General features: G+C 39.9%; 1 protein-coding gene across 2 annotated transcripts in view; it reads left to right on the plus strand.

Annotated features, from left to right (window-relative positions):
- The window catches only part of LOC117395522 (uncharacterized transmembrane protein DDB_G0289901-like), a 40,883-nt gene extending 13,664 nt beyond the window's left edge, over nucleotides 1-27,219 (plus strand). Inside the window, exons 2-5 of one of the 2 annotated variants that reach the window (XM_059005765.1) lie at nucleotides 10,587-10,665; nucleotides 10,766-11,755; nucleotides 12,270-12,596; nucleotides 25,207-27,219. In XM_059005765.1, coding sequence (XP_058861748.1) covers nucleotides 10,896-11,755; nucleotides 12,270-12,596; nucleotides 25,207-26,131 — 2,112 coding nt within the window. In that variant the 5' untranslated portion in view covers nucleotides 10,587-10,665; nucleotides 10,766-10,895 and the 3' untranslated portion in view covers nucleotides 26,132-27,219. Of the gene's footprint in view, nucleotides 1-10,586; nucleotides 10,666-10,765; nucleotides 11,756-12,269; nucleotides 12,597-21,299; nucleotides 22,365-25,206 lie in introns of those variants that run through there. The other variant, XM_059005766.1, reaches the window with a different exon arrangement.
- Nucleotides 27,220-27,440: the final 221 nt, after the last annotated feature.

Consider the following 27,440-nt stretch of genomic DNA (forward strand, 5'->3'; position numbering starts at 1 on the left):
TGTAGATCTGCCTGTCGGCCATGGCAGTGACACGGAGAGTTGGGGAAGAGGGTGTGTTGGCGTTCTCTCTCTCTGAGAGGCGGGCCTTGCTCGGCCCATAAGAACTGCACTTGGTTGTGCATTCATGTGGCCACAGAGAGGGTACCCAGTGACACTGGCGGAAGACGCCAGTGTAAACAAAGACCAGGCAAGCACGACTGAGGGAGACAGCCTGCCTTAAAATAAAGTAAAAAGTAAAATAAATAATTACGTACCCGAGGGGACGTGTGTAGATACGGGGAACTCTGGCCACCCCAATGTATAGGAAATAGATGAGCATAGGTCGGAGGCCCGTGGTGATCAGCTTAGCGGCAGTGGGGGCACTGCGTAAGCATCACTTTTGTTTTGTAGTTTTATTACTGTGTTTTATTTTCTATTTTTCTTTGTACCTTCTATTTTGAATTATTATTTTTAGGCACCTGCGAGTGCTTGGACCGTAACCCTCTTTACCATTGTTGGTATAGGGGAACAGCGGAACCACAGTGCCAACTACTGGTAAAAATAAAACAGTGCATCTGAGTGGTATTTCAACTCCAATCTTCTGGCTCCTGTGTCAGTGAATACCCCCACCCTTCCACACAGGTATTTACTTTTTTTGACATTTCACTTAAGAGTGTTGGGAACTACAGATTCAATGTGCAATGGTGCTTTTGGCTGATTTACTTTTGCTGCACCAGTACCCTGAAAACACGTAAACTATATGTGTTTCGCTGTAACTTGGCACGAGGAACTACCGTTCCTCTCGATATTTATGAGAATCTGTAACTTTTATTATTTTGTAATGCTGTATAAGCCTTGTGGCTTTTGCTAGTGTGACTCAATCTAAAAGTAAAGTTGTTTACTTCAGACGTTGCTTCCTGTTTTGCTGTTCTGGGAGACACAAGATGGCGATCATGTAAACAAGGCTGAACTGTTGCATGGGACGGTAGACTTTAAAATGTATTTCTGGTTAAATAAAACCCATTTCATTGATCAACGTCTGTATCAGAGTCCTTAATAAATACCCACGCTTACACAATCTACTTATATCACAGTTATAAATGTACACAAAATCTCTCTCACTGTCCATCATTAAATCCAGTGTTGTGTGAAAAAAGACTCGAGTCCACTCATTTCAGAACCGCATTCAATCAACAGCTCGTCTTATTTGAAATCCAGCAATTTTTCAGTGGCAGGTTTCATAGTTAAAAACACTTGCTCCGTTAAATTGCAATCCTTGGTATATTGTCTAAGGTAAGCACATATTCTGTTCAAAATAAAATCCTGTGTACTAAGATTTCCTCCAGTGACAATTCCAGCTAAAGCTGAACACAATGTTGGCATTCTGTGGTTCTTGAAATGTGTATTTTTTGTGACAACTAGTGTAAGTCTGAAACCTGTAATTTTTAAAAAAAATGTTAGCTCAAAATGTAGGTAATCATGCTGACAGTAGTACTGTTGAAACTGAAATCCACAGTACCTAATGTGAATGCAGCTTAGGGCCAGTGTTATGTCTAATTCAGTGCTCCCTAGGATTCATGTGTCCCCGGTGGATGTGCGCATGCGTTTGTAACAAACCTTGCTATCTGCCAACGGGAGCGTGTGATTCCTCGCTCACGACGCAAAGCGCGTAACCTGTCATTGCAATCCACTAGACTGTAGAGCAGCACCTGCTGCAAAGTGATCTTGCGGGCTGCTGCAAACGGAAGCGAGTTTATTGGTTCTGGATGGCAGATATTTGTGTAAGCTTGTGATTTCAGCGATTCTACATCCAGAATATATTATTTAAATACAGTAACAACAACAACAACAACAACTATATATTGTGTTTCTTCAAATGTGTATAAATGAGCTCGTTACTTACAATACTTCCGTCCTAATAAGAGTATGTACTCTTCCATATTGTGATTATCGAACTGTACATGGATATATTTGTTAAAGTTGCTCTGAAGTTATTGTATATTTTATCTGCTCTTACTGTATTGTGAAATATGTATTTTTTGACAACTGTAAGTCGCCCTGAGTGAGGGCGTCTGCTAAGAAAATTAATAAGAAAAACAACAACAAAACGCAACGGTAATTAAATGAAGTCTTGTGACGAACTGTACGTGTATTTTTCACAGACCACAATAAACAAATTGAAACACTCTCGTTATTATTATTACTACACAAATAATCTACCATGTGTAAACTAATCCAGTTATTTTATAATTCTGTTAAATGCAGTACAATCTTCTAAATATTTATTTACTTATTTATTTGTAAGTAATTTCATTCCTGACAGCTTTTCACAACTGTTACTCACACACACACACACACACAGATAAACCAATAACAGAAATGTTGAACTTGAAAGGAGATTATAATTATTATTTATTTGCCATCTGAATACACAATCAACAACTTTTGTCACACTGCTGAGCATTTGCTCTCAATAAACAAGGGGGCACCATTTTTTCCAGGGGCACAGTTTTTAGCAGTCACTGGAATATTTGGTGCCCCCTCTATAAATCAAGCAGGACCTTTCCAAAAAAATACCAAACTTATACTGTTAGTGTGTCTCTCTCTCTCACGCATCATCAGTGCCATCAGTATTAACTTTCTCATACTGTACTATTACCCTATATACCTGATTCCTTTAGAAGGTTGATCGCCTTTCGGATAAAAGCAATGGACTCTCTTTGGGGGGAAAAGTTGCTTTGTCTGCCTTCGAGAACATCCTCTGCAAACTGAGAAGAGTTTTTTTTTTTAATCATGCTGGTACAAGTTATGTGGATAGGCTATTTTTATATTACTTCAAGAAACTATTTAATGTCACCCAGTGTGGCTTTATTTAAATAATCATTCAAAACCTGATATAGCAGCTGTACTGTATGCAGACCTTACAAACAAAAACACCACACGATGTGCTGTCTGACTGTATTGGGTGGGAGACAGTTTCACAACTCCATCTTGAAACTTGTCACATAAAAACATAAGAAAGTTTACAAACGAGAGGAGGCCATTCAGCCCATCTTTCTCGTTTGCTTGTTTGTAGCTTATTGATCCCAGAATCTCATCAAGCAGCTTCGTGAAGGATCCCAGGGTGTAAGCTTTAACAACATTACTGGTTCCAGACCCTCACAATTCTCTGTATGATAAAAGTGCCTCCTATTTTCTGTTCTGAATGCCCCTTTATCTAATCTCCATTTGTGACCCCATGTTTCTTTTTTCAGGTCAAAATGCAGTACAATCTTCTAAATATCCAGTTTTAAACAACTTTAGCATAACAGAGGCAGAAGTGTTAAAGGGACTAGGAGCTCTTAAAATAATCAAATCCCCTGGGCCGGATGATATCCTCCCAATAGTACTGAAAGAAATGAAAGAAGTCATTTACAAACTGCTAACCAAGATCATGCAACAGTCTCTTGACACAGTGGTTGTACCGACAGACTGGAAAATTGCAAACTTAATACCGATCCTCAAAAAGGGAGACAAAACCGAACCAGGTAACTACAAACCAATAAGCCTGACTTCTATTATATGTAAACTTATGGAAACTATAATAAGATCTAAAATGGAAACTTACCTATATGGTAACAATATCCTGGGAGAGAGTCAGCATGGTTCTAGGAAAGGGAGATTGTGTCTAACTAACCTGCTTGATTTTTTTGAGGCTGCAACATCGACAATGGATAATTGCAAAGCATACAACATGGTTTATTTAGATTTCCAGAAAGCTTTTGACAAAGTCCTGCATAAAAGATTAATTCTCAAACTGAACACAGTAGGGATTCAAGGAAATGCATGCGCATGGATTAGGGAGTGGTTAACATGTAGAAAACAGAAAGTACTGATTAGTGGAGAAACCTCAAAATGGAGCTAGGTAACCAGTGGTGTACCACAGGGATCAGTATTAGGTCCTCTGCTATTCCTAATCTACATTAATTTGCAGATGACACAAAAATAGGAGGAGTGGCAAACACTGTTGCAGCAGCAAAGGTCATTCAAAATGATCTAGACAGCATTCAGAACTGGACAGACACATGGCAAATTAAATTTAACAGAGAAAAGTGTACAGTATTGCATGCAGGCAATAAAAATGTGCATTATAAATATCATATGGGAGATACTGAAACTGAAGAAGGGAACTATGAAAAAGAGCTAGGAGTTTATGTTGACTCAGAAATGTCTTCATCTAGACAATGTGGGGAAGCTATAAAAAAGGCCAACAAGATGCTCGGATATATTGTGAGAAGTGTTGAATTTAAATCAAGGGAAGATGTTAAAACTTTACAATGCATTAGTAAGACCTCGCCTAGAATATTGTGTTCATTTCTTGTCACCTAGTTACAAATAAAGGATATTGCTGCTCTAGAAAGAGTGCAAAGAAGAGCAACCAGAATTATTGCGGGTTTAAAAGGCATGTCGTATGCAGACAGGCTAAAAGAATTGAATCTATTCAGTCTTGAACAAAGAAGACAATACGGCGATCTGATTCAAACATTCAAAATCCTAAAAGGTATAGACAAAGTCAACCCAGGGGACTTCTTTTACCTGAAAAAAGAAACAAGGACCAGGGGTCACAAATGGAGATTAGATAAAGGGGCATTCAAAACAGAAAATAAGAGGCACTTTTTTACACAGAGGTTTGTGAGGGTCTGCAACCAACTCCCTAGTAATGTTGTTGAAGTTGACACCCTGGGATCCTTTAAGAAACTGCTTGATGAGATTCTGGGATCAATAAGCTACAAACAACCAAATGAGCAAGATGGGCTGAATGGCCTCCTCTCGTTTTGTAAACTTTCTTATGTTCTTTTTCTGTGGGTGTTTTCTCTATTTTACTCCAATCTACTTTTGTTAGTCTCTGTTTCATACCTTCATAGTTTGCTTTTCTAAAATTGTAAATCTTAGCTTTAGTCATTACTTTTGGGGTTTTAAAAAATACTTCAAATGAGACCATGTTGTGGTCTGAGATTGCCAATGGCTCTCTGACCTCTGTTTTAGTTATTCTGTCTTCGTTATTTGAAAAGACTAAATCAAGGCATGCCTCCCCTCTAGTCGGTGCCTTGAAAAATTGCGTTAGGAAGCAGTCATTTGTCGTTTCCACCATTTCAATTTCATCCATCGTGCTCCCCACTGGGTTCTCCCATTTTATACGGGGGAAGTTGAAATCCCCCATTAGTATGGCTTCTCCTTTTCTACATTCATTGCTAATGTCATTGTATAACAGATTATTTTGCTCGGCGCCTGAATTTCGCGGTCTATAGCATGCTCCTATTATTATGCCCTTTGAATTTTTGTCCATTATTCTGACCCATTTTGATTTGGCGTTGTTTTCTTTGACCAGATTTAACACCTGGGCTTCAAGACTATTTCTTATGTATAGCACTACCCCTCCGCCTCTTCTGTCCTGCCTGTCTTTCCTATACAGTGTGTACCCACTAATATTATATTCTCCATCACTCTCTGACAACCACGTTTCTGTAACACCTATCACATCGTAGTTACTTGTTAGTGCAGTAGCTTCAAGTTCTAAAATTTTGTTTCTGAGACTTCTAGCATTAAGATAAATAAGTTTAATAGAAATGTCTCACGATTTCAGCAATGCATTTTGATTTTGTATTTCCAGCTGTCCATATGGTCCTTTGCAAGGTGCTGGCAGTATCCCAGAAAATACCACAGTTTTGGTTTTGTCTTTTTTAATTTCCTTCCTAGCTCTCTGAATTTGTTTTGCATGGATCTTGGCCTGTCTCTTCCAATGTTGTTTGTACCGATGTGGACGACTACTACTGGGTCATCTCCTATTTGTTCTAGGAGCCTGTCCACGTTCTCAGTGATGTGCTTGACAGAGGCTCCTGGAAGGCAGCATACTGTTGTAGTAAGGGGGTCCAAATTGCGAACTGAACTTGCTGTGTTTCTCAATATGGAGTCCCCAACAATCATGACCTCCCTTCTTTTTGCTGCCTGGCAAGCACTGTTTCTTTCATTCTCTTGAGGTTGGTTTTGGTCATCTAAATGTTGAAGTGGCTCAACTTTGTTGGATGTCTGGATTTCTGATGGTTGTGTTTGACAAAGTTTCTTTTTTCCCTCCTTCTGCCTATCTGAACCCAGCTGTTTTGACTCTCTTCCATTTCCCTGTTGTCTTTCAGTCTACTAGGGGTGCAAGCTTCCATGAATTGTGGGTGTGTCAGCTCCTCAAGCTCCTGTTGCTCTCTCATTTTCCTCCGTTGAAGCAAGTTCTGGCTCGTGCGGCACTTTACACACACTTGGTCAACTCTGCTGGGTTTTCTCGGATTTCCCACATCATGCAGTTGTCACAGATTACTGGCTTGAAGACCATGTTTTATTTAATTTTTTTCTGAATTTCAGTTTAGCTTCTGCAGCTGTCAACCTGCTTTCAAACTGCTTCTAACTGTGATGTACTTGTCCACTCGTACTTCTCCCACGTTGTCGCCTCACACGCTGTCGCTCTGAACGTTGGTTGCCTTTTGTTTGTTTCTGCATTGTGCTGCTGGCTCCACCCCTCCCCGAGACTAAAAATCTGCCTGAACCTGTGGTTTCCTACACCATACTGGAAGATAAGGTGTATCACAAAGTAATTACTCTTCATTCAGGTACTCACTATCAGATCTATGTTCCCCAAGATTTCAGAAAATAAATTCTTCAGGCTTACCATGATAACTCTCTGAGTGGACATTTTGGGCGATACAAAACTCTAAATAAAATTTTGACTTGTGCTTATTGGCCAGGGGTCTGGAAGGATGTCAATGTCCATGTCCGTCAGTGTCCAGTGTGTCAGGTTTTCAAGCCTGAAAATCGGAAACCAGTAGGAAAGCTTCAACATGTTGACTCCAGGAAGCCTTGGGAGCTTATTGGAATGGATTTGGTGGGTCCACTGCCGACTAGTTCTATAAACAATACACAGCTCTTGGTAGTTGTAGACCATTATACAAAATGGGTTGAACTATTTCCCTAAGACGTGCTACGGCAGATACCATCGCGAGAATACTTATTAAAGAAGTTTTCACTCACTGGGGTACTCCTGATTTTATCTTGTCAGATCGTGGACCACAGTTTGTGTCTGAGTTGATAACCAGTGTCTGTGAAAAATGGAACATTGTAAAAAAAACTGACCACTGCTTACCATCCTCAGACTAACTTTACTGAAAGAGTGAATCGAACTGTAAAAGCTGTGATTTCATCCTATGTGGAAGATAAACATAAACAATGGGATCGTTACTTGGCCGAGTTTAGGTTTGCCATCAATATGGCCAGACAAGACACCACTGGATACACGCCTGCTGAGCTGAACCTTGGAAGATTGCTTCGAGGACCCATAGAGGTGGCTTTGCAGGTCTCCCCAGCAACTCCAGAGAAGTCTGCTTATACCGTCCTTAAGGAGATGTCCCAGCTGAAACAACATGTGACAGATCATGTTGCCAAATCCAGATGTCACCAGGCAAGAAATTATGATAAACAGCATAGAAATACCCAGTACCTCCTTCAGGATCGAGTGTGGATAAGGAATCGTGCATTATCAAAAGCGTCGCAAAGATTTACAGTTAAATTTGCCACCCATTGGAAAGGACCCTATAGGGTCGTACAACAGAGAGGGCCTATAAATTATCTGTTAATTTGTTAAGAAACTGGACAAAATGTACATAATATACACATCAATAATCATAAAGCCTTTATCCTTCTGCTCAGGAACAGGAAGATTCAGAAAGATGACATGTGCTTGAACTGTTCCAGGATGAGAGAGAGGAGGAGGATTTTCCCGGTTTTTAGGGTGTAATAGTAGCCTCAGCCATGGTTGAGTCTTTTTATGGGGGGGAGACTGTAGTGCTGTGGCCTATTTTTCTGGGTTGTGTAAATCCTTACTGTCGCTTTAAGTTTTTGCGGTCCTGTAGTCCTCTGGAAAACTAGAAGGAAGTGATGTGGTTGGAGGATTTCTTTTCAGTGCAGAGGTTAAAAAGCGGGTTATATAAGCTGCCGTAGTTTGTTTACCTCCAAGAGGAAAAGTGAACTGATGTTTTTGCTGTGTTGGTGTCGGAGTTGAGGGCATCGAGGCGAACCGGACCGGCAAGCTTCAAGCGGGTTTGACTCTGAAAAGCTACTTTTATTGCTGTGTTTTGTTGTGTTGGGCAACTAACCATGTGCGATTATTCCTGGACTGTGTGCTGTTATCTCAGGACTGTGCTGCTGTCTTGGAAGGTGTGGGGACTTATCTGGGTGGTTACTGCGGTGTCCCGGGTTGCAAGAGTTTGTTATTGTTTTGGCCAAAATAAGGACAGATTCTGGTATAGTGCGGGACGTTTTTTTTTCTTTTTACTCGGCAGAAGAAATATTAAATGTACTCCTCACGGCTTGGCAAAGACACTTTATTTTGTTTATCCTCTCTTTTCTGTTATGTGATGTTGGGGAAGATAGCTCAAGGAACGCTAACTTGATTTGAAGCATACATAAATTTGCCTTGTTGTCAGTACTTTTTGAAACGGCAATGCATTGCAATGTCCTATGTGCGCAATGGTTTTGTTTATATATATATATATATATATATATATATATATAGTATATGTGTATGTGTGTATATATATATATATATATATATATATATATATATATATATACAATTAGTTACTGGGCCCTTGACCCATTAGTTGTGCTAATGTAGGATAATTTAGGTAGCTGTAGTTAGGTACATTTTAAACTAATAATAAGCCATATAGCATAATGGATGTGTTTTCATTTTTCTAAGGGTTTGCTAATATGCATTCCAAAGTAGTCATGTGCAATATTTATTTAAATGTGTGCAAATTGATTAACAAATGTGCTTATTAATTGAAGGTGCTGCTAGCAGTCGTGTGCAATATGTATTTAAATGTGTGCCAGTTAACAAATGTGTTTATTAATTGGAAAGATTTAATTGAATGCTATACTTGTTTAGATGGGTGTAAGTTAATTGACGGTGCTGCTATTCATTGTGTGTTTTCCTCAAGGATTTGCCTGTATTTAGCTCCATCCATTTTGCCCTCTACCCTGACAAGCTTCCCTGTCCCTGCTGATGAAAAGCATCCCCATAGCATGATGCTGCCACCACCATGCTTCACAGTAGGGATGGTGTTACCTGGGTGATGTGCTGTGTTGGGTTTGCGCCAGACATAACGCTTTGCATTTAGGCCAAATAGTTCAATTTTTGTTTCGTCGGACCACAAAAGCTTTTGCCACATCTTTTCTGAGTCTCCCACATGCCTTTTTGCAAATTCCAAGCAGGATTTTACATGGGCTTTTTTCAGAAATGGCTTCCTTCTTGCCACTCTTCCGTAAAGGCCAGTTTGTGGAGTACCTGAACTATTGTTGACACATGGACAATTTCTTCCATCTCAGCCATGGAACACTGTAGGTCTTTCAGAGTTGTCATTGGCCTCTTGCTGGCTTCTCTGACCAATGCCCTTCTTACCTGGCTGCTTAGTTTGGGAGGACAGCCTGCTCTAAGCAGATTCTGGGTGGTGCCGTATACCTTCCACTTAATGATTGACTTGACTGTGCTCCAAGGGACATTCAGTGTCTTTGAAATCTTTTTATACCCCTCCCCTGATCTGTGCATTTCCACAACTTTTGAAAGCTCCTTGCTCCTTGCTCCTTCATCAGGGGTGCCTCGAGGGCCGCATGGTCTTCTGGTTTTCATTCCAGCTTAAGCTCTCAATTAACATAATTGATCTAATTATTTGTTGAATTTGACATATTTAATATTTTTCAAAGTCTTTACAGTTGATGGTTTTACAAATGCACTTGATTCAAGGTACACTACCTATGAAACATTTTGAGGCCTGAAGAGAAGTGTTAAATGTCTTCAGTTAATCAAATAATTAGACCAATTAAATAATTGAGAGCTCTGGTGAAACGAAAGCCAGAAGACACAGCGGCCCTCCAGGAACTGAGTTTGACACCCCTGGTTTTCATGGTAGTATCTTTGCTTTGAATGCACTACCCAACTGTGGGACCTTACAGAGACAGATGTATTTAATCTGAGATCATGTGAACCACTTTTATTGCACACAGATGGACTCCATTTAACTTATTGTGTGAATTCTGAAGGCAATTGGTTGCACCTGAGCTTATTTAGGAGTGTCATAGCAAAGGGGGTGAATACTTATCTAATGAAGACCTTTCAGGTTTTTATTTTTAATTGTTTTTCACCCCCCCCCATTTTTTCACACTTTGAAAGTGTTGAGTAGGTTGTGTAAATCAAAGGATATTTTAAATAAAATATCACAATTCAGTACGATGAACTCTGCTTTGTCTTTTCTTTTGGACAACACTCACATCAATAAGAACTTTAAAATACCTACAGTTGCTCATCCCTGCTATAGACCTACTGTGCTATACAGCAAATAAGAATGAAACTGGTTTGGTAGCAAACTTCTCACACAAATACTTATTGGAGTTTTGGGAATATAAAAGAAGCGCTCTGAATGATTGCAGACACCATGAAACTAGAAGGAGGGAATCTATACAAATGAAATGAGGCTGAAATGTGAAGCTCTGTGCTCTTTAATAATGGACTGATTGAAATTGTGTTCCAGAGGAGAAATCCTGCTGCCAAGAAAAAGTGATCTACAAAATAGACTTGGATGAGACTCAAGTGAGGCGTGATCTTGTCAGGTAAACCCATCTCTGATGAACTTATATACAGTACAGTATATACTTCTGTCCAGAGAAATGTTTGGCAATCTAACACCTGTGACATCTGTTTCCCCTCCAGTGCACTTCTTGTAGGTGGGCCCGCAGTCGCAGTTTTGCTTGCTTTCAGAATCGGAGGCGCACTTGCTGGTGCAGTCGCAGCTGCACACGGATGTACAATCGGAGGTGGATTTGGATTGATTGGCGCAGACATGACCATCAGTTGCAGTTTAACAGGCATACTTGGAGGCGCAGTCGGAGGCATAGTTGGATGCATACTGACACACACAGTGACAGATTCTACCACGGTCGGAGGCGCAATTGGAGGTGCAGTCGGAGGCATAATGACACTCGCATTCACAGCTGCTGGTGCTAGCGTGGTCTGGGGCTTTATCGGATTCATAATCGGAGGGGCAGTCGGAGGCGCAGTCAGAGGCATACTGACTCTCACAGTCACAGTTGCAGGTGCTTCTGTGGTCGGAGGTGCAATCGGATTCATATTTGGAAGTGCAGTCGGAGGCATACTGACACTCACAGTCATAGCTGCAAGTGCTGCTGCAGTCGGAGGTGCAATCGGACACAGATTCGGAGGCACAGTCGGAGGCGCAGTCGGAGGAGCAGTCGGAAATGCAGTCGGAGGCGCAGTCGGACACTCAGTCAGAGGGGCAGTCGAAGGCGCAGTCAGAGGCATACTGACACTCACAGTCACAGTTGCATGTGCTGCTGTGGTCGGAGGTGCAATCGGATTCATATTTGGAAGCGCAGTCAGAGGCATACTGGCACTCACAGTCACAGTTGCTGCTGCCATCGGAGGCATAATCGCCTACAGATATGGAGGTGCAGTTGGAGGTGCAGTCGGAGGTGCAGTCGGAGGTGCAGTTGGAGACATACTGACACTCACATCTGCAGGTGCTTCTGCTGTCGGAGGAAGAGCATTGGCACTCAGAGACCCAGGTGCAGTGGCACTCAGAGACACACTGAGAGACACGGATGCAGTCAAATTCTCATTCAGACTTGTGTTAGGTGGAGTCACATTCCTAGCTGCAGCAGCTTTGTTTCTTTACGTTATCTTGTAAGTTATGTTTCTTTATTTTTAATTAATTGCAAAATGTCTTTTATGATGATTATAAGCCTCTTCTATATCAGTTTATGCACAGTCCAGCAGTCTGTCTTCTATATCAGTTTATATGCACAGTTCAGCCTGTCTCTTCTATATCAGTTTATATGCACAGTTGAGAATAGATAGAGAGCTTTCGCAGCATTATGGAAACTGTTTGTCCAGAGGAAAAATCTAGCTATCTGAGGACTGAGACTGATGAAGTGATTTAGTGGAAACAGACATGAACAGGACTGTCTCCAAGCAGAGTTAGGAACAGTAAAGGGCTTGATCCAGTTTAATATGAAACACTCCTGATGACTGAAGTGCAGCTTTACCAGCAGGACCAGTTCAACCAGACTCAACCAGACCAGTAACTGAGGGAGTGGGTGTGGGGGAGGGCTTCATCTTCTCAGGGGAGTTTGTTTTTAATGAACAGCAACATCATTATTAATGATGAGGATTACTGACGTGTGTGTGATTCTCTCAGCAGTGAGGATGAGCAGGAGGAGGAACTGAGAGAGATGGAGGAGAGACGGATGAAGTGGGCGATGGAGAATTGGCTCAGAGTGATAGAGGAGAAACTGAAGAAAGAGATGGAGGAGAAACTGACAAAGATGAAGTGGTGGAGGAAGATAGAGATGAAGAGTAAACTTAGGAAAGAAATTGAGGAGAAACTGAGTGAGATCAAGAAGACACTGGAGGTGGAGATAGAGAAGACACCGAGTGAGACAAAGGCAACATGGAAGAAGATGGAGAAGAAACTGAGGCAGCTGAAGGAGAAACGGATGAGGAAGCTGGAGGAGGAACTGAAGAGGTTTGTTTATTTAAAAATACTGACAATGTAGATTTCCAGAAGAGAAAATGTAAATTTCCATTCATTTTCTACACCTCCCTCCTGACCAGATCACACTGTCACATGATTCTGGCAGCTAGGGTTCTGCAGACCAGCTCAAAGCAGCTCATAGGCAGATTATAAAAATGATAAGAACTCGACATCAACATTGCCGTTAACTCACAGTAAATAGTTGTCTAGACATATTGTCCTAAATTAATAATTACTTGTGCCTTTTTGAGCCGAACAAGCAAATGAAAACTGAAGTTTATCTTCAATGATTTCCCCACATAAACACAAAGTAGGATACACCTGTTGCACTCAAATTTACAAACGTTAGAAATAATAATAACAGACAAAGACATTTTTACATTTCACAGTGTGAGCAAAATCATTTACACAAAGACCAAAATAACATTTCACTTCTGCCTTTTAAAATGTATTCATTTTCAATCCTGATACACTCCTGGGCCATATTCACAAAGTTGACCTTAGTCTAAGACAAAAAAAATGGGCTTAAGTTGCTTTTGCTGACTTTGTTATGATCGAGTCTTAAGTCTGTTTCACGAAAACGATTTTCTGGGGTGTCTTAACTTAGACCAGCGTTTCTGTCCTCGCGTGATATCTTCACTGTCTTCCACTCGAGGGAAAGCCTTTGCCTGAGGGACAGATTGATAATTTTAATAATTTTGCTTCTTCACTGGGACTTAACTGTCTATCTTTCTATTTGCTTTAAGATGTGTATCCCTGTAACAGGGGAGATCTGGACTGACTGTCTGGCACATCCGTATTACTGCAGGTAGAGGGCAGCAGTCTCGTGGGATCCGCCTGTCGGTCATGGCGATGACACGGAGAGGTGGGGAAGAGGGTGTGTGTGCTTTCCCTCTCTCTGAGTGGCTGAGGGGCGGGCCTTGGGAGACTGCTCGGCCCATAAGATCTGGTTTGGTTGGGCGCTCGGGTGGCCGTGTTTGGGGAATACCCAGTGACACTGACGAAAGACGTCAGTTTTAAAATAAAACGAGGCAAACCTGGCTGAGAAAAACCCGAGGGGACGTGCTTAGTTGTACGGGGAACTCCGGCCATCCCAGTGTATAGAGGGTAATTGAGCGTAGGACGGAGGCCCGTTCTGACTGGCTTAGCGGCAGTGGGGGCACTGCTTAAGCAGCGCTTTTTGTTTGTAGTTTTATTACTGTGTTTTATTTTCCCTTTTTCTTTCGCCTTTGGTTTTCATTATTATTTGCGAGCACTTGTTGTGCCTATACCTGTATTGGTAAACACCATGATTCTGGTTACTGTTGTCAGTATCCAGAACACGGACAACAGCGCCATCTACTGCCTCAAATAAATCAGTAAGCCTGAGTGGCGCTACAAATAAAGTACTGTCTCCTTGTGTCAGTGAATTGCCCACCACCCTTCCACAATCCCTTTAAGAAAGTTTTTGGTTTTTAATGAGTAGATGCAAGTATGGAGGATACTGCGTAATCTACAAATACGGTACTTTTACTTTATGAGATCTAGAAAGTTCTAATTTAATTGACAGCTCCGCCAACCAATTGAATTCCTTAATCGCATAACTGCTAGCCAATTGGAATATAGCATTTTTGAGAAGGGTGGGTAGCAGACTGAGAGAAAGAAATAAAGAAATTGCAATGATGGTAGATTAGGTGTGTTGATAGAAAGTGTGAGGTGTGATAAAAAAAAATAGAACATTTTGTTTATTTCTTTTAAAAAAGAGAACATTAATATTGTGGACACACATCAAAGTTGTGAAGCGCCGATAAAAAAAAGAAAGACCGCCCACTTTTACTGCCTGAACCCAGAGTGAATGACTATGTCCATCTCCAGATATTTTTTATCAGGATCTAACGTTGTAAGTTCACATATCAGAACACAACTCAGAAATATTTGCCTTTTATTTACCTAAGGATATGTATATAAAATCTATAACAAAAACAATGTTAAAAAACGCAACAGCCATTTAAAGGGATGAATCTTTTCAAGCATCAAGCATCAAGCAAATAGGCACAATTAGAAAGGTGCTGGGGCCCAAGATTCACACAATTCTTGCTTCTAACTTGGCGCCTTTTTTTGATCGCTTCGCTCCACTTGAAATGCTCTTTGTATGACTTGAAGTGACTGAGACACACACACACACACTGAGACACACACTCACACACTGAGACACACTCACACACACTGAGACGCGCACACACACACTGAGAAACACACACACTGCAACACACGGTCTCAGTGTGTGTATGTGTCTCAGTGTGTGTGTGTGTGTCTCAGTCACTTCAAGTCATACAAAGAGCATTTCAAGTGGAGTGATAAAGTGGAGCGAAGCGATCAAGTTTAGAAGCAAGAATTGTGTGAATCTTGGGTCCCAGCACATTTCCAATTGTGCCTATTTGCTTGATGCTTGACAAGATTGGCATAATTGCTTCTCCTAACTTGGAATTTTGTGTTTGATATCACCCCTTTAAACGGCTGTTGCGTTTTTCTAACTTGTTGTTTTACATTGACAATGTTTTTGTTATAGAGATCACTTATTTTTTTACTTCAACAAATAATGAATAAAGCGAGGGAAAGATATTTGAGAATGTGTATGGTAAATAGACAGACAGGCAAGCCACAAGAGTAATAAGTCATGTAAAATAACACTAATGAGAAAAGATTTGAAAGTAAGATAGTGGTATAAAGGGACTTTTTGACAGAGTTGTAAGTGTAAAGATGTTATTATTTTGGTTGCTGTGGGTACTGTTGTAGGCAGTTAATATATTCTTAAAAGCAATAAATTAAGGGACCTCCTAATAAAACTGTAGGGGATAAAGAGATACCTTCGATTGTCAAGATCTCGGTGGGACCTCTACAATAAACAGTGTCCTATTATAATGTACAAACCCGTTTTTAATATCGCTCTCTGAAAACGATAGTGGATTTACACGTTACAACAAGCCAAAAATAGACCACATTCCAGACTGTTCAAAGTTCATAAATCGTGTTTGTTCAACATGAGTTAATGACTCAATACTGGGAATCTCTTCTTAGAAAGATGGTATTTATTAAGCATGCAACAATATAAGTTTGAAAATCACACAAAACAGTTACACAATTAATGTCACATTAAAAGCATTACAATGAGAACTAAGGTTTAAAACAACAATTTACCAAAGAAATACTAGTACATACTGACACAACAAGGGGTCACACAATACCTGAATAGATATTTAAGAGTATTGTTACCTAGCCTGGAAAGCAGTCACTTTCAGCATTCTGTTACCTTGTGTTTCTCCGAGTGTCAGGGCCCCCAACCTTGATAGATAAATACTTAGAGCTGAGGGCTCCAGGTGCAGTCTTGTAGTTTCTTTGAATCTGAGCAACCAGGGATCAGCGGTCAGGGGATAGCGCAGGGGGGCGTAGAGCCGGGGCCTAGCGCAGGGGTCAGCAAGGGCATAGAGCAGGGGCAAGGAGCTAATGTTTACATTCGGCTTTTATACTTTTCAAACAAAGAGATTATTTGAATTTCCCGCTGCATGCTCCGATTGGCTATTTTGTAGCAAATGGGCTTGCAATCTTGATTGATTGCTCCCCCCTTTCCTCTGTCTGATTAGTTCATTATCTTAATCTGGAAAGGGGAAACTTTTAAAACGTGCATAACTTTTGCTAAATAATTCTGATTTTATTCTGAATTCCCATTATTTTTACCATAAGAAATTACATTTCTTTAGACACCAAATATGTTGGGTTGCGACTTTGGTTAGACATTGCAAACAGTTTAATTCTCTTAGGGATTTATTACCTGGGTTATTCTATACTTGTTAGGTAATTTAAAAATAAAAATGCTTGCATCTTATACTCATAGTGGTATTAAATCAATATGATGTGATATTTGTCTTAAATCTCTAAATCTTTAAGGTATTTTTCTCTCTTTCAGACTCTTATGCTAAACCACCTCTCTCTCACTAGAGACGGGTATGATTAGCCTTTTGTTTCCTGAGTGCCTGGTGCATCCAAGGTGTTTGGTTGATCGTTATCGCTAGGCAAAGCTAGACAAATTAGATTAAAGTTCATTCAATGTAGATTCCTGTTTAATATACAATATCATAAGAACATAAGAAAGTCCACGACATTTGCAATATATTGGTGATGACAATGTCTATAGAACCTACATTGCAAATGTACATCCATCAGTGGTAAAAACAATATGTATATTTTGGTAACTTGATTTTTACACAGGTACAAAAGTAAAATGTTATGAATGGTTCAAAATGTACATATGAATGTCTGTGCTAAAAGGCAGTATACTAAGAGATTATAATGCTTGAAACAAAACAGTATTCTCCTTGATATACTGGAGTTACAAACTTAGCCCAATAGAAGTCATTTGCAAAGCATTAGATCTCTTCATAAAAGGATATATACATGTCCTTTGCATTTTTTGGCCATGGTTTGACTTCAATAAGTGCATCATTTGCATGCACCCATTTTCCAGTAGCACCCACAGCAAGAACAGACACATAGTGTCCTGAAGTAACATCCTGTCCTTGGTGTATGATAATGGAAGCTAATTGGTAATTCCTGTTGTCCACAGTAATTGTGCTCTTCTGCACAGCAGTAAACTTAGCATTGTGTAACTTTGTAACAGTCTGGTTTGATTTCCCAAAGCATAAGTTGGACTGCAAGTATTGTTCTTGCTGATTGAATAAATTGATGTTTCATGATTGGAGAAGTGTTGCATTGATTACATTTGCTACCAGGAATGGTTGCCCATTTAACATTTCTATATGACATGGGTCTTTCTCATCATTGGGAATGGATGATAGAACAGTGCTATTATATGTGGCTTCCCAAAAGTAGGCCTCAGTGTGAGGTGTGTGTTGACTTGGGCCAGATATCATCTCTGCTTGTTGGGAGACATTGTCCTGTGTGAGAATTTGTTTAAGAAAGACACATGTGCTGCTATGTAGTGCAGTAAACAGACATTGTAGGTTGTTCTGCATTTTCAGAGACCTTGATGGAAAGGTCAACAAGATATGTTGCTGTCATGAGGTTTGAAGCATGACTCCCTCCTTTTAAGTTTTTCACTTAAAACAAGTCTTGTGATATTGTTTTTGGTGTTGGTGTCTTAAAATGTTTTTCTTTTTGTATGTGTTTACTAATTGTTTCACTTTGTAGCAAATGTTGTAGTTGCGTCTTCTTTGAGCTCTTACAAGGATATATTTGTCAGAATAATATGGTTTGTACACAGTGTTTTTTTTTATTTGGGTTCTGATGGTATTGTCTTTTCTTTGCAGTTGTTTGTAAAGCAGGATTTGCAGCATGCTTTGTCTTTTCACTGTTTCTTTTTGGTTCTGCGTGGTGTTTGTAGGTTTCACGATCCAGAAGTCGCTTTGCCGCTGCGTTTTGTTGGTAACGTTCACGCTGTTGAAGTCTCTTTGCCTCTAAGTTTTTATGGTATTTTTCGCGCTCCCAAAGTCTCTTTGACTCTGGGTTTTTAAGGTAGCTTTCACACTCCTGAAGTCTCTTTGCCTCTGATAGAAGCTGTTCTTGTTGCCTTTGTGTTTGGATATGTTGGTCCTGATGGTTGGGATGTAATTGTTTTCGTTGTTTTGGTACTTATCCAGAGTGACTTACAATTGTTACAAGATATCACAATATTTTTACATACAATTACCCATTTATACGGTAGGATTTTTACTGAAGCAATCTAGGTAAATTACTTTGCTCAAGGGTACAGCAGCAGCGTCCCCCCACCTGGGATTGAACCCACAAACCTCCAGTCAAAGGTCGAGAGCCCTAACCACTACTCCACACTGCTACAAATACAAATATGTCACAAATGCTAAATGCATTTCAAATACTTTGGCATACAACATTTGTTAATTGAGCAATTTATTATCATGAATTTGGCACAGGCCTTTACCAAGGTGACATAGAATGAGTAGTTTTATATAATGGCAACATAAACACAGTAGTCACATACTTAATAATAATTTCCAGGTATGTACCAATATCAGAAGCATGTTACATAAAACAGTGTTTCTCAATCTTGGTCCTGGGATCCCACTGTCTGCTTGTTTTTGATTACTTCATTGAAGCCTCAATTGAACTAATTGTCTAATCAGAGCTTTTAAATGATTTTTAGCTTTTATATAGCTAATTACACAAGCCCCAATTAACACTAATCTTGAACTACCTAATGTTAACTCAGGTAAGGTAGTACAAGTAACTAATGAAGTAACTAATCATTAGTTCAATTGGGGGATGAATGTAATAATTGAGATCTCAGTTTGAACACAGTGGCTTCACACGACCAGGTTTGTGGAAAAGTGACATAAGTAAATATAATGTGTGTGTGTGCATTACACAGTATTATTTTTACTTATTTTGATTGTAATGTTTAATAATAAACATGAAGTTGTGTAAAGTGGAGTCCTTTAGTTTGGATTGTTTTTCTCATTTTTATGCACAATATTATAGAAAAGTATTTAAATGCATTTGAAATTGAAATTGTTTGAAGCTTTTCCATGATTTTAAATACAAATGAAAATACTTGTATTTCAGAATATACAAATACCAAGTCAAATGCAAGTACTGCACATTATAAAGAAAAAACGACTTGAAAGAATCCAAGAAAACAGAAATATTGTTGAAACACAGAAAGTACAGTAGATAAGAGTGTTAGGAAGCAATCAGTAAAAGCAGGTGTGTGGCCTTCCTGCATTTGGGTAAAATGTTGTGTACGTGAAATAATAGAACCGAAAATAGGGGGAAAAAACAACATTAAACTATAAACTATAGCAAATATGTCACGCTACTTACTTAGGACACTCAGAACCCCCAAAATATATAGTCGCCGACTACGCCACTTGGTGGTAAGCGCCAGGACTAACTAAAAATAAGTTTAAACCTATAATTAACAAAATCAATAACCCACAATAAAACACAAGTTCGTTAGTGATAGGATATGGACCAGTAGCAACATCACAGAGAGACAGACAAGACTTAACTCAGTTAAAACAATATTTATTAAATATTTAAATAAATATTACATAAAAAATTCAATTAAACAAGAAAAAGCAAACACCCACTGGATGGCTAGGGTGTGAAAGTATCAACACAATAGGCACCCACTAATTAGCTAGGGTGTAAAGTATAAAAAAAAACAGAAAAGGAAAGAAAAAAAAAGATTCCCCCCCACAATGTTGCCAGCACCAACAACCTCTTCAAAAGGAGGGAAGGAAGAGCGGAGGAGAAGCACACGATGGTCAGTAGCAGCACCCCAATCACCAAGCAGGTAGGTCGGGAATTCTAAATAAATATAAAAACAAAAAGAGAGACAGCAGCAAAACCCCAAAACATAAAAACCTTGCCTTCTTCACGGTAACTAATATACAATAATTAAAACAGAGTAAAATACTGGGTTATTTGCTCTAGAATAACTTATGACACGCCTACAGAAACACCAAAGAACTCCAACCACAATCCAGCAGCAATAATCAACAAATAGCTATATTGCTATAGTACAGTACCAAACTAAAACATTCAGTGGTTCACTTTAAAATAACATATTCCACACCCACAGAACGCCAGAGGACTCCAACCACAATCCAGCAGCAATAATAAAATAAAGCAAACAGCAGCTATATCGCTACGGTACAATATTTCCTTTTCTCTTTCTTCCCCACCAGTCACTGTTTCACAAGTTTCAGGCAGGCTCCGATAATACCACAATGCGTTTATAGCACAGCCTACTAATAAAACAAGAAAAACTTCTTGCCACTATACCCGAAACCAATTGAAGAGAAAGAACAATAGCGGCTGAAAGCGAAACCAACTCCAGCAAACACCGTTAGCTTCGCAACAAAATATCTCCGATCACGGTAACACGTCCAACTCTGCGTCTACCAAACGTCCCTGCTTCAGCTATCCCAAGCAAAACTGAGCTACGCTCCAGATCTCTGGATACGCTTGCCTTTTATAGTATGTGGTCCTTAACCCAATAAACCACCACTTAAAGAGGTTAATGGCCCTACGCTAAACTACAACACATTGAAATTATTAGTCGCAGGTTGACAACGTCACTGCACCTTCAGCATCACAGCTACAACAGCAATGTGAGAAAATAAACAAACAAATATTAAATTCTCAATAACAAAACAATCCATCGTGAAAATATAAATCAAATAAATCAAATAAATCCTACAATGTGACTGTGTATACTACAACTCAAATATAAAAATGAACAAAAAAGATTCTAAAAAAACGTGCACATTTACTTTATGATCCCGTAGCCGAATCAGCTGTTGGCTCGCAGCACGTAAAGAAGATAAAACACAGGTATGTCCATTTCTTTCGTTACCAAATTACGATATAATAGTGGGGTTAATAGATAAATATAAACTACAAAGACAGTGTTGAAACATTCTTTTCTTTAAAACTAATATATGGCAGCTGACAGGGTACTTATTCCTTTGTATTCCTGCCTCGTGCAACAAATAAACTAACAAATATGGCACAGATTAAACCCATAACGTTTAAAAATTCTGTAGAATTCCAAATGCCTAAACACCAGTGTTCTGCCTAATGACGTATCAACACTGCTGTTTAGGAATAGAACACTTTTATTTTACTATATACACGTACCTAGATATTAAACGTGTCACAAATGATTTTGTTTTACAGACTAAATGTATGAAAAGAAGACAGATAAAAGTGAGCGATATGTGCGGCATTTTGCCACTCCCTGCTAGTGGTGCCGTTACGCTCATGTGTGTCCGAGGCTTTAACCAGGACCAAGTGATGCTAGGTTAATGGAGAGGCAGACTTGAACTAAAGGGACTACAGTTGTTTTTCTACAGAAGACAGAGTTCCTGGACAAAACTAAAAACCTGAAGATAGCCTAAGTTTTACCAGCACAGTGAGTTATTGTCAGAAAGAAGCTTTGTGATAAAAAGTGAAAGTAAAGAAAAAACGCATTTGAACGCAATAATATTTATTTTTGTAGCAAACTTAATTTTGAACTGAAACTGCAGCTTTTGAAATAAATAGTTGTTAATGCACTGTATTTGAATTTAAATCCAGAATCGGAACTGAGTTTTGTTAGCAGAAATAAAGCTTATATTCTGGATAAAAGAAATGCTTTTGGCCTGAACTAGCAGTATACACTGTGAGTCAAATACAGCTAGCAAATATTTCTATGAGAGAGAGTGTGATTCTGTGCCTGTCAAGAGTGGAGGTGGACTGAAGTGATCAGCCTTCGCCTGGCAAGTGTTGTGCTCCACTTTCAAACATTCAGGACAGCCACCCGGGTTTTCAATGTGAGGGAGAAGAGAATTATTAGAGGAGCTGCAGTAAATCACCTTGATTCGCCTTTTACCATGCCAACTCAGTGACATCACCTCAGACGTTCCTGGATTCTCAACACTTGATGTGAAGTCTGCAAAAGCATAACCATACTGAACTTTTATTGATATATGTGGATTTAGCAATGTAAAAGATTCACTTTGTGTTTTAAGTGAATTGAAACAGTATTAAGACTGGTGTGTAGTCATAAGTAATTGTTTTGTCTTCTTGGAAATACAAAATAATTATTTGATTATTATTTTCTTTCTGGAAACTGAAGTGGTGAATTTAATTAATACTGGGGACGTATTCACAAAGAGAACTGATGTTTAAGACTGGTCATAAGTCATCAATTTGGACTTAAAACAGAAGCAATGCAATTCCAGCTTTGTTGCATGTGATTATTATTATTATTATTATTATTATTACAGTATTGAATATGTTATTGCAATGTAGATCATACCATTAACTTTATAAAAGTGCTTGCATCCACTCATTAAAATCCAAGAAGGTCATTATATACAGTATATATATATATATATATATATATATATATATATATATATATATATATATATATATATATATATATATATATATATATTGTAACACAGCAGGGAGGGGGTTAATCCTCCCTGCATGGAAAAAAAAAACATGTGTGAATGCACATTTGTTTAGTTTAATTGTTTTGCTTTATTGTTTAATTTAGTTTGTTAATTGTTTTATTATTAATTATCCCCTGCACCTGGTAGCTATTGTTAAATTAAAACCAGGTGCAGGGTATTAAAGGAGGGCAGTCATTTTGCTAGAAGCTGCTGAGGAGAAGGAGACAGAAGAGGTGCTCTGTCTCCGAGTAGCCAAAGTGAATAAAAAGTAAGTGTGGTATTAAACCTGTGTTTTGTGTAAGGACGGGGAAACAGCTTAGCTGTCCCGTGTTAGACAGGGTGTTCCTGGAAGTTTTAGTTAGCGCTCCAAAAGAGCTAGGTGTTTATTTTGTGTTGTTTTGTTTTGTGTTTATTAAAAATTAGGGCAACCGTGCTGTAAAAATCCATTTCTGTGTGCCGGGTCTGTTTTTAAAGGGGCAACGGACGACAATAAGTGACGGCCCGTTTACATATGGTGTCAGAAAGTGTGGGCGCCCCTACGACCCAGAAAATGGATTTTAAAGAATTGATCGCAATGATCAATCGTAACACCGCTGCTCAGAAAGAGCAGACAAAGAAGTGGAGACAGGAGTGGGGGATACCGGATCCGGAGCCGACAGAGCTAGACCTGCTGCTCCAAAAGTGGGAGCAAGCAAGAGGTGCCCTGCTGACTCCAGCTCCAGAGCCCAGAGGGGAAGAGCTGCCACTGCCAGAGCCCAGCGGGGAGGAGCCGCCACTTCCGGAGCCCAGAGGGGAGGAGCCGCCGCTTATGGAGCCCAGAGGGGAGGAGCCGCTGCTGCAGGAGCTGCAGCTGTCTGAGGAAGAGGAGCTAAAGTGCCCAGCTCCACCACTGCCCCGACCTCCACCCCTGCAAAGCAGTCCGGCGCTGATGGGTACGGTCCCTTGCCTCGTGCTCGTTGACACAGTTGCTCACCTGGTCCCTTGCTCCGCTCCCCCTGAAACCTCAGACGTCACGACACGGTCGTGTGACGTCACTGGTGTTCCCCCTTCCTCCCGCTGTGTTCCCCCTGGAGGCTCAGGTGTCGCTGCACCGGTCCCGTGGCTCACACCTCTGCCTGTTGTTGCACCGTCCAGGTTACTGGCCTATGTGTCGGTCGCCCCTGGCAAGCCGTTTGGGTCCCTCCTCGCCGGATCGCGGTCCCTTCCTCTGGGCACCGGACTTCAAAGGGGGGGAAGTGTAACACAGCAGGGAGGGGGTTAATCCTCCCTGCATGGGAAAAAAAACATGTGCGAATGCACATTTGTTTAGTTTAATTGTTTTGCTTTATTGTTTAATTTAGTTTGTTAATTGTTTTATTATTGATTATCCCCTGCACCTGGTAGCTATTGTTAAATTAAAACCAGGTGCAGGGTATTAAAGGGGGCAGTCAATTTGCTAGAAGCTGCTGAGGAGAAGAAGGCAGAAGAGGTGCTCTGTCTCCGAGTAGCCAAAGTGAATAAAAAGTAAGTGTGGTATTAAACCTGTGTTTTGTTTAAGGATGGGGAAACAGCTTAGCTGTCTCAATGTACTCTGAAATTAAAGCATAGAACAAATAAACAATTGGAGATAAAAAAGAAATCATGGAATCGTTTTGTTTAACAAAATTTAACCTAAATTTTTTACTTAAAGTAGCCACCTTTTGCAGATATAACAGCCGAGCACACTTGTGGCATTCTTTCTACAATGGAAATCAAATATTGTTCAGAAAGATCTTCCCAACACTGTTGCAGAAGTTCCCACAAATGTGTTGCACTTGTAGGTTGCTTTGCTTTCACCCTTCTGTCCAGTTCATCCCGAACCAGCTTGATGGGGTTTAAGTCTGGAGACTGTGCTGGCCATTCCATGATTTGAAGCCTACCGTCTTGTTCTTTTCTTCTAAGGTAGTTCTGACATAGCCTGGAGGTATGTTTTGGGTCATTATCTTGCTGTAGGATGAACCCCTGACCAACTAGGCGTATACCAGAGGGTATTGCATGGTGCTGCAAAATGCTGTGGTAGCAGTTTTGGTTCAGGGTGCCACTACTCGTGCAAGTCGCCGACTCTGGATCCAGCAAAAGAGCCCCAGACCATCACGCTTCCTCCTCCATGTTTGACAGTTGGTGTCACACACCGAGGAACCATCCTTTCGCCTAACTTAAGACTCGGTCATAACAAACTCAGCAAAAGTGACTTAAGCCCATCTTTTGGTCTTAGACTAAAGTCAGTTTTGTGAATATGGACCCTGGTATATATTAAATCTATTAGTGCTCTCACAGAGACCTCTAGTGGCCGGGATAGTAACTGCAGCTTCTATCACCACCAGTGAAGTCATCAATGACATCATCATCACAGATACAGTAAAAGCACAGCTGTTCCTTGAGCTCTTGTAGATACATATTCATCTCTGATACACACTATCTATGTAGAGCTCTAACAGAGACCTCTAGTGGCCAGGATAGAAACTGCAGCTCCTATCACCACTGAGTTTTTAAAATGAGTCATTTCTGGCAAATACCAACATTTGATTTCTGTGTACAGATACATCAATTGTTTGAATAATAACTGGATGTTTGTCTCAGCAGCACTACAGTAAAGTAACATGATTCTGAACCTGTCTTTGCAGTATGGACCCTGAAGAGGCCTGCGTAAGAATTGAGTTACTGAAGGGCTTTGTACAGATGTATGAAAAGGAGAAGCAGGAAATTGAAGAACTCCTCAGAGAACTCAATGGGATTGCTGATGGGCTGGACAAGGTGGACAGGGACTGTACCATCGCTAAGACTGCAGGGAGCTCTGCTGGTGTAGTTGGGGGGGTCCTGACCATTGTGGGGATAGGCCTGGCTCCTGTTACTTTTGGAGCCTCCCTTGGACTGTCCATTGCAGGGGCTGTGACTGCTGTAGCTGGTGGAGCCACCAATGTTGGCACACAAATAGTAAAGTGTGTAAGTGATGGCAAAGATAACAATAGAGTAAATGAAATAGTGAAAATAATTCAAACTTATCTCAGAGTACTTGGTGAATTGTGCAACATTGCACTCCCAGAATGTAATTGGAATAAAGAGGACGCTGCTTTAACAGGCATTGTTAAAACACGTCTTTCTGCTGTTGCTGCTGCTGCAGGCCTGGTTGATGCTGCTGTTGTTGCTGCTGCAGGTGCTGTTATTGATGTTGCTGTAAGTCCTGATGCTGTTGCTGATGTTATTGCTGGTGTTGCTGATGGTGTAAACCTGAGTGGTGTTCCTGCTGCTGGTGCTTCTGCTGCTGGTACTTCTGCTGTTGGTGCTTCTGCTGGCCGTGTTGCTGCAGGCCTGGTTGATGATGTTGCTCCTGCGGTACTCAAAGGTGCAGGCAGAGTAGTCGGAGGTGTTGCTGCTGGAGTCTTTGTCGTTGTGGATGCCGTGCAGATTGGTTTAAATGCCAAAAAACTTTATGATGGGAGTCCAACTGAAAGAGCACAAGAGATTCGCAAGCTGGTGGAAACTGTAGAATTACAACTAGCAAAACTGGAGGAGGTCAGTTCTGACATAAACAACATTTTGAACCCATGAGTCAGCACAGGGCTATGGAGGAAGGTGCAGCAGGAGGGATTTTCCTGTCAGATCTGCTACTGCTGCTGTATCAACAGTGCAAAGAGCTAAGCCAATAAAAATAAATACAAGTAATGAAATAATACATCTCTTCTGAAATCACGAACCTCCATGTCTTTTTTCTCCAGTTCTGGGTATAAACTGAATGTATACTTTATATTTGACTCATAGTAAATATAATATAGCTGTGATTTAAAAGAAATCATTATAATGGAATGTATCAAACATGGGGCTCATGTAATTGGGGACACCCTTGTCTGTCTGTCTCTGTCTGTCTAGCTCAGTGTTTCTCACTCTAAATGTTGTTTAATTAACATAAATTATTAATTACATTTAATTCCACTAGTTCCGAGAATTACAGAAAAATAATTCATAAAACAAAAATAATTAAACCCCAGTCACTGGTATAATCACCATGTAGATACATACATAAAATGCTTACTATTATGGAATATTGCCGACATATCTTCTTTGCTTGGATAGCAATAGAGACATGCGAAGTGGTTCCTTTGAAATCGGTACCCAGTTCCTGCTTTGGAACCGACAAACTGGATACAAATATCAGCGATCTGGTTGTAGTGAGTACTATTATGTTTTTAGTAAAACTATTTATTAAAACATTCATTTCTGTCAAATACATTTGATAACTACAATTATCAATAGAAAAAAGGTCTGCAAAAATATTTATTACAGCAAACAGGGGTTTTAATGTTGTTGTTTTTTTTTTTTAATTATATGTATTTCCCTGGAGAATAATTCAGTCTCACTTTTACATGAAGTGATGAGAACGCTTTGGGTAAAGTGAATCTTCTGCACCTCGATGGAATCATTCGCAAGACAACCCGAAGCCGAACATGACACAATTTCGGCAATCTAAAAAATTAATTTAACCCCAAGCTGATGGGGTCGTATTTTGGCTTGGGATCCTAACATACACTCACCTGTTTGCATAAACCATGTAGTTACATTTTATTAAATTGTAAGCTGTGTGAAATTTGCAATTAACAATGTTCATAAACAAGCACACAATGGCTTTCACTGTTGTAATAAAACTCTTTCTTTGCAAATTGGAGATTATTGATAATTTTGTTAACTTTAATTATACACTGCAATTTCATAGGTTGCACAATATTGTCTGAACTTCTGCTCACACATTGACAAGTTGGCCAAAATCCTTATGGGCATCTGGCTCCTAGCTTTTAAAATTTATTCACCTTAAAAAAAAAAAAATATATATATATATATATATATATATATATATATATATAGG

This window comes from Acipenser ruthenus, chromosome 32, assembly GCF_902713425.1.
Source record: "Acipenser ruthenus chromosome 32, fAciRut3.2 maternal haplotype, whole genome shotgun sequence".
NCBI classification, from domain to species: domain Eukaryota; kingdom Metazoa; phylum Chordata; class Actinopteri; order Acipenseriformes; family Acipenseridae; genus Acipenser; species Acipenser ruthenus.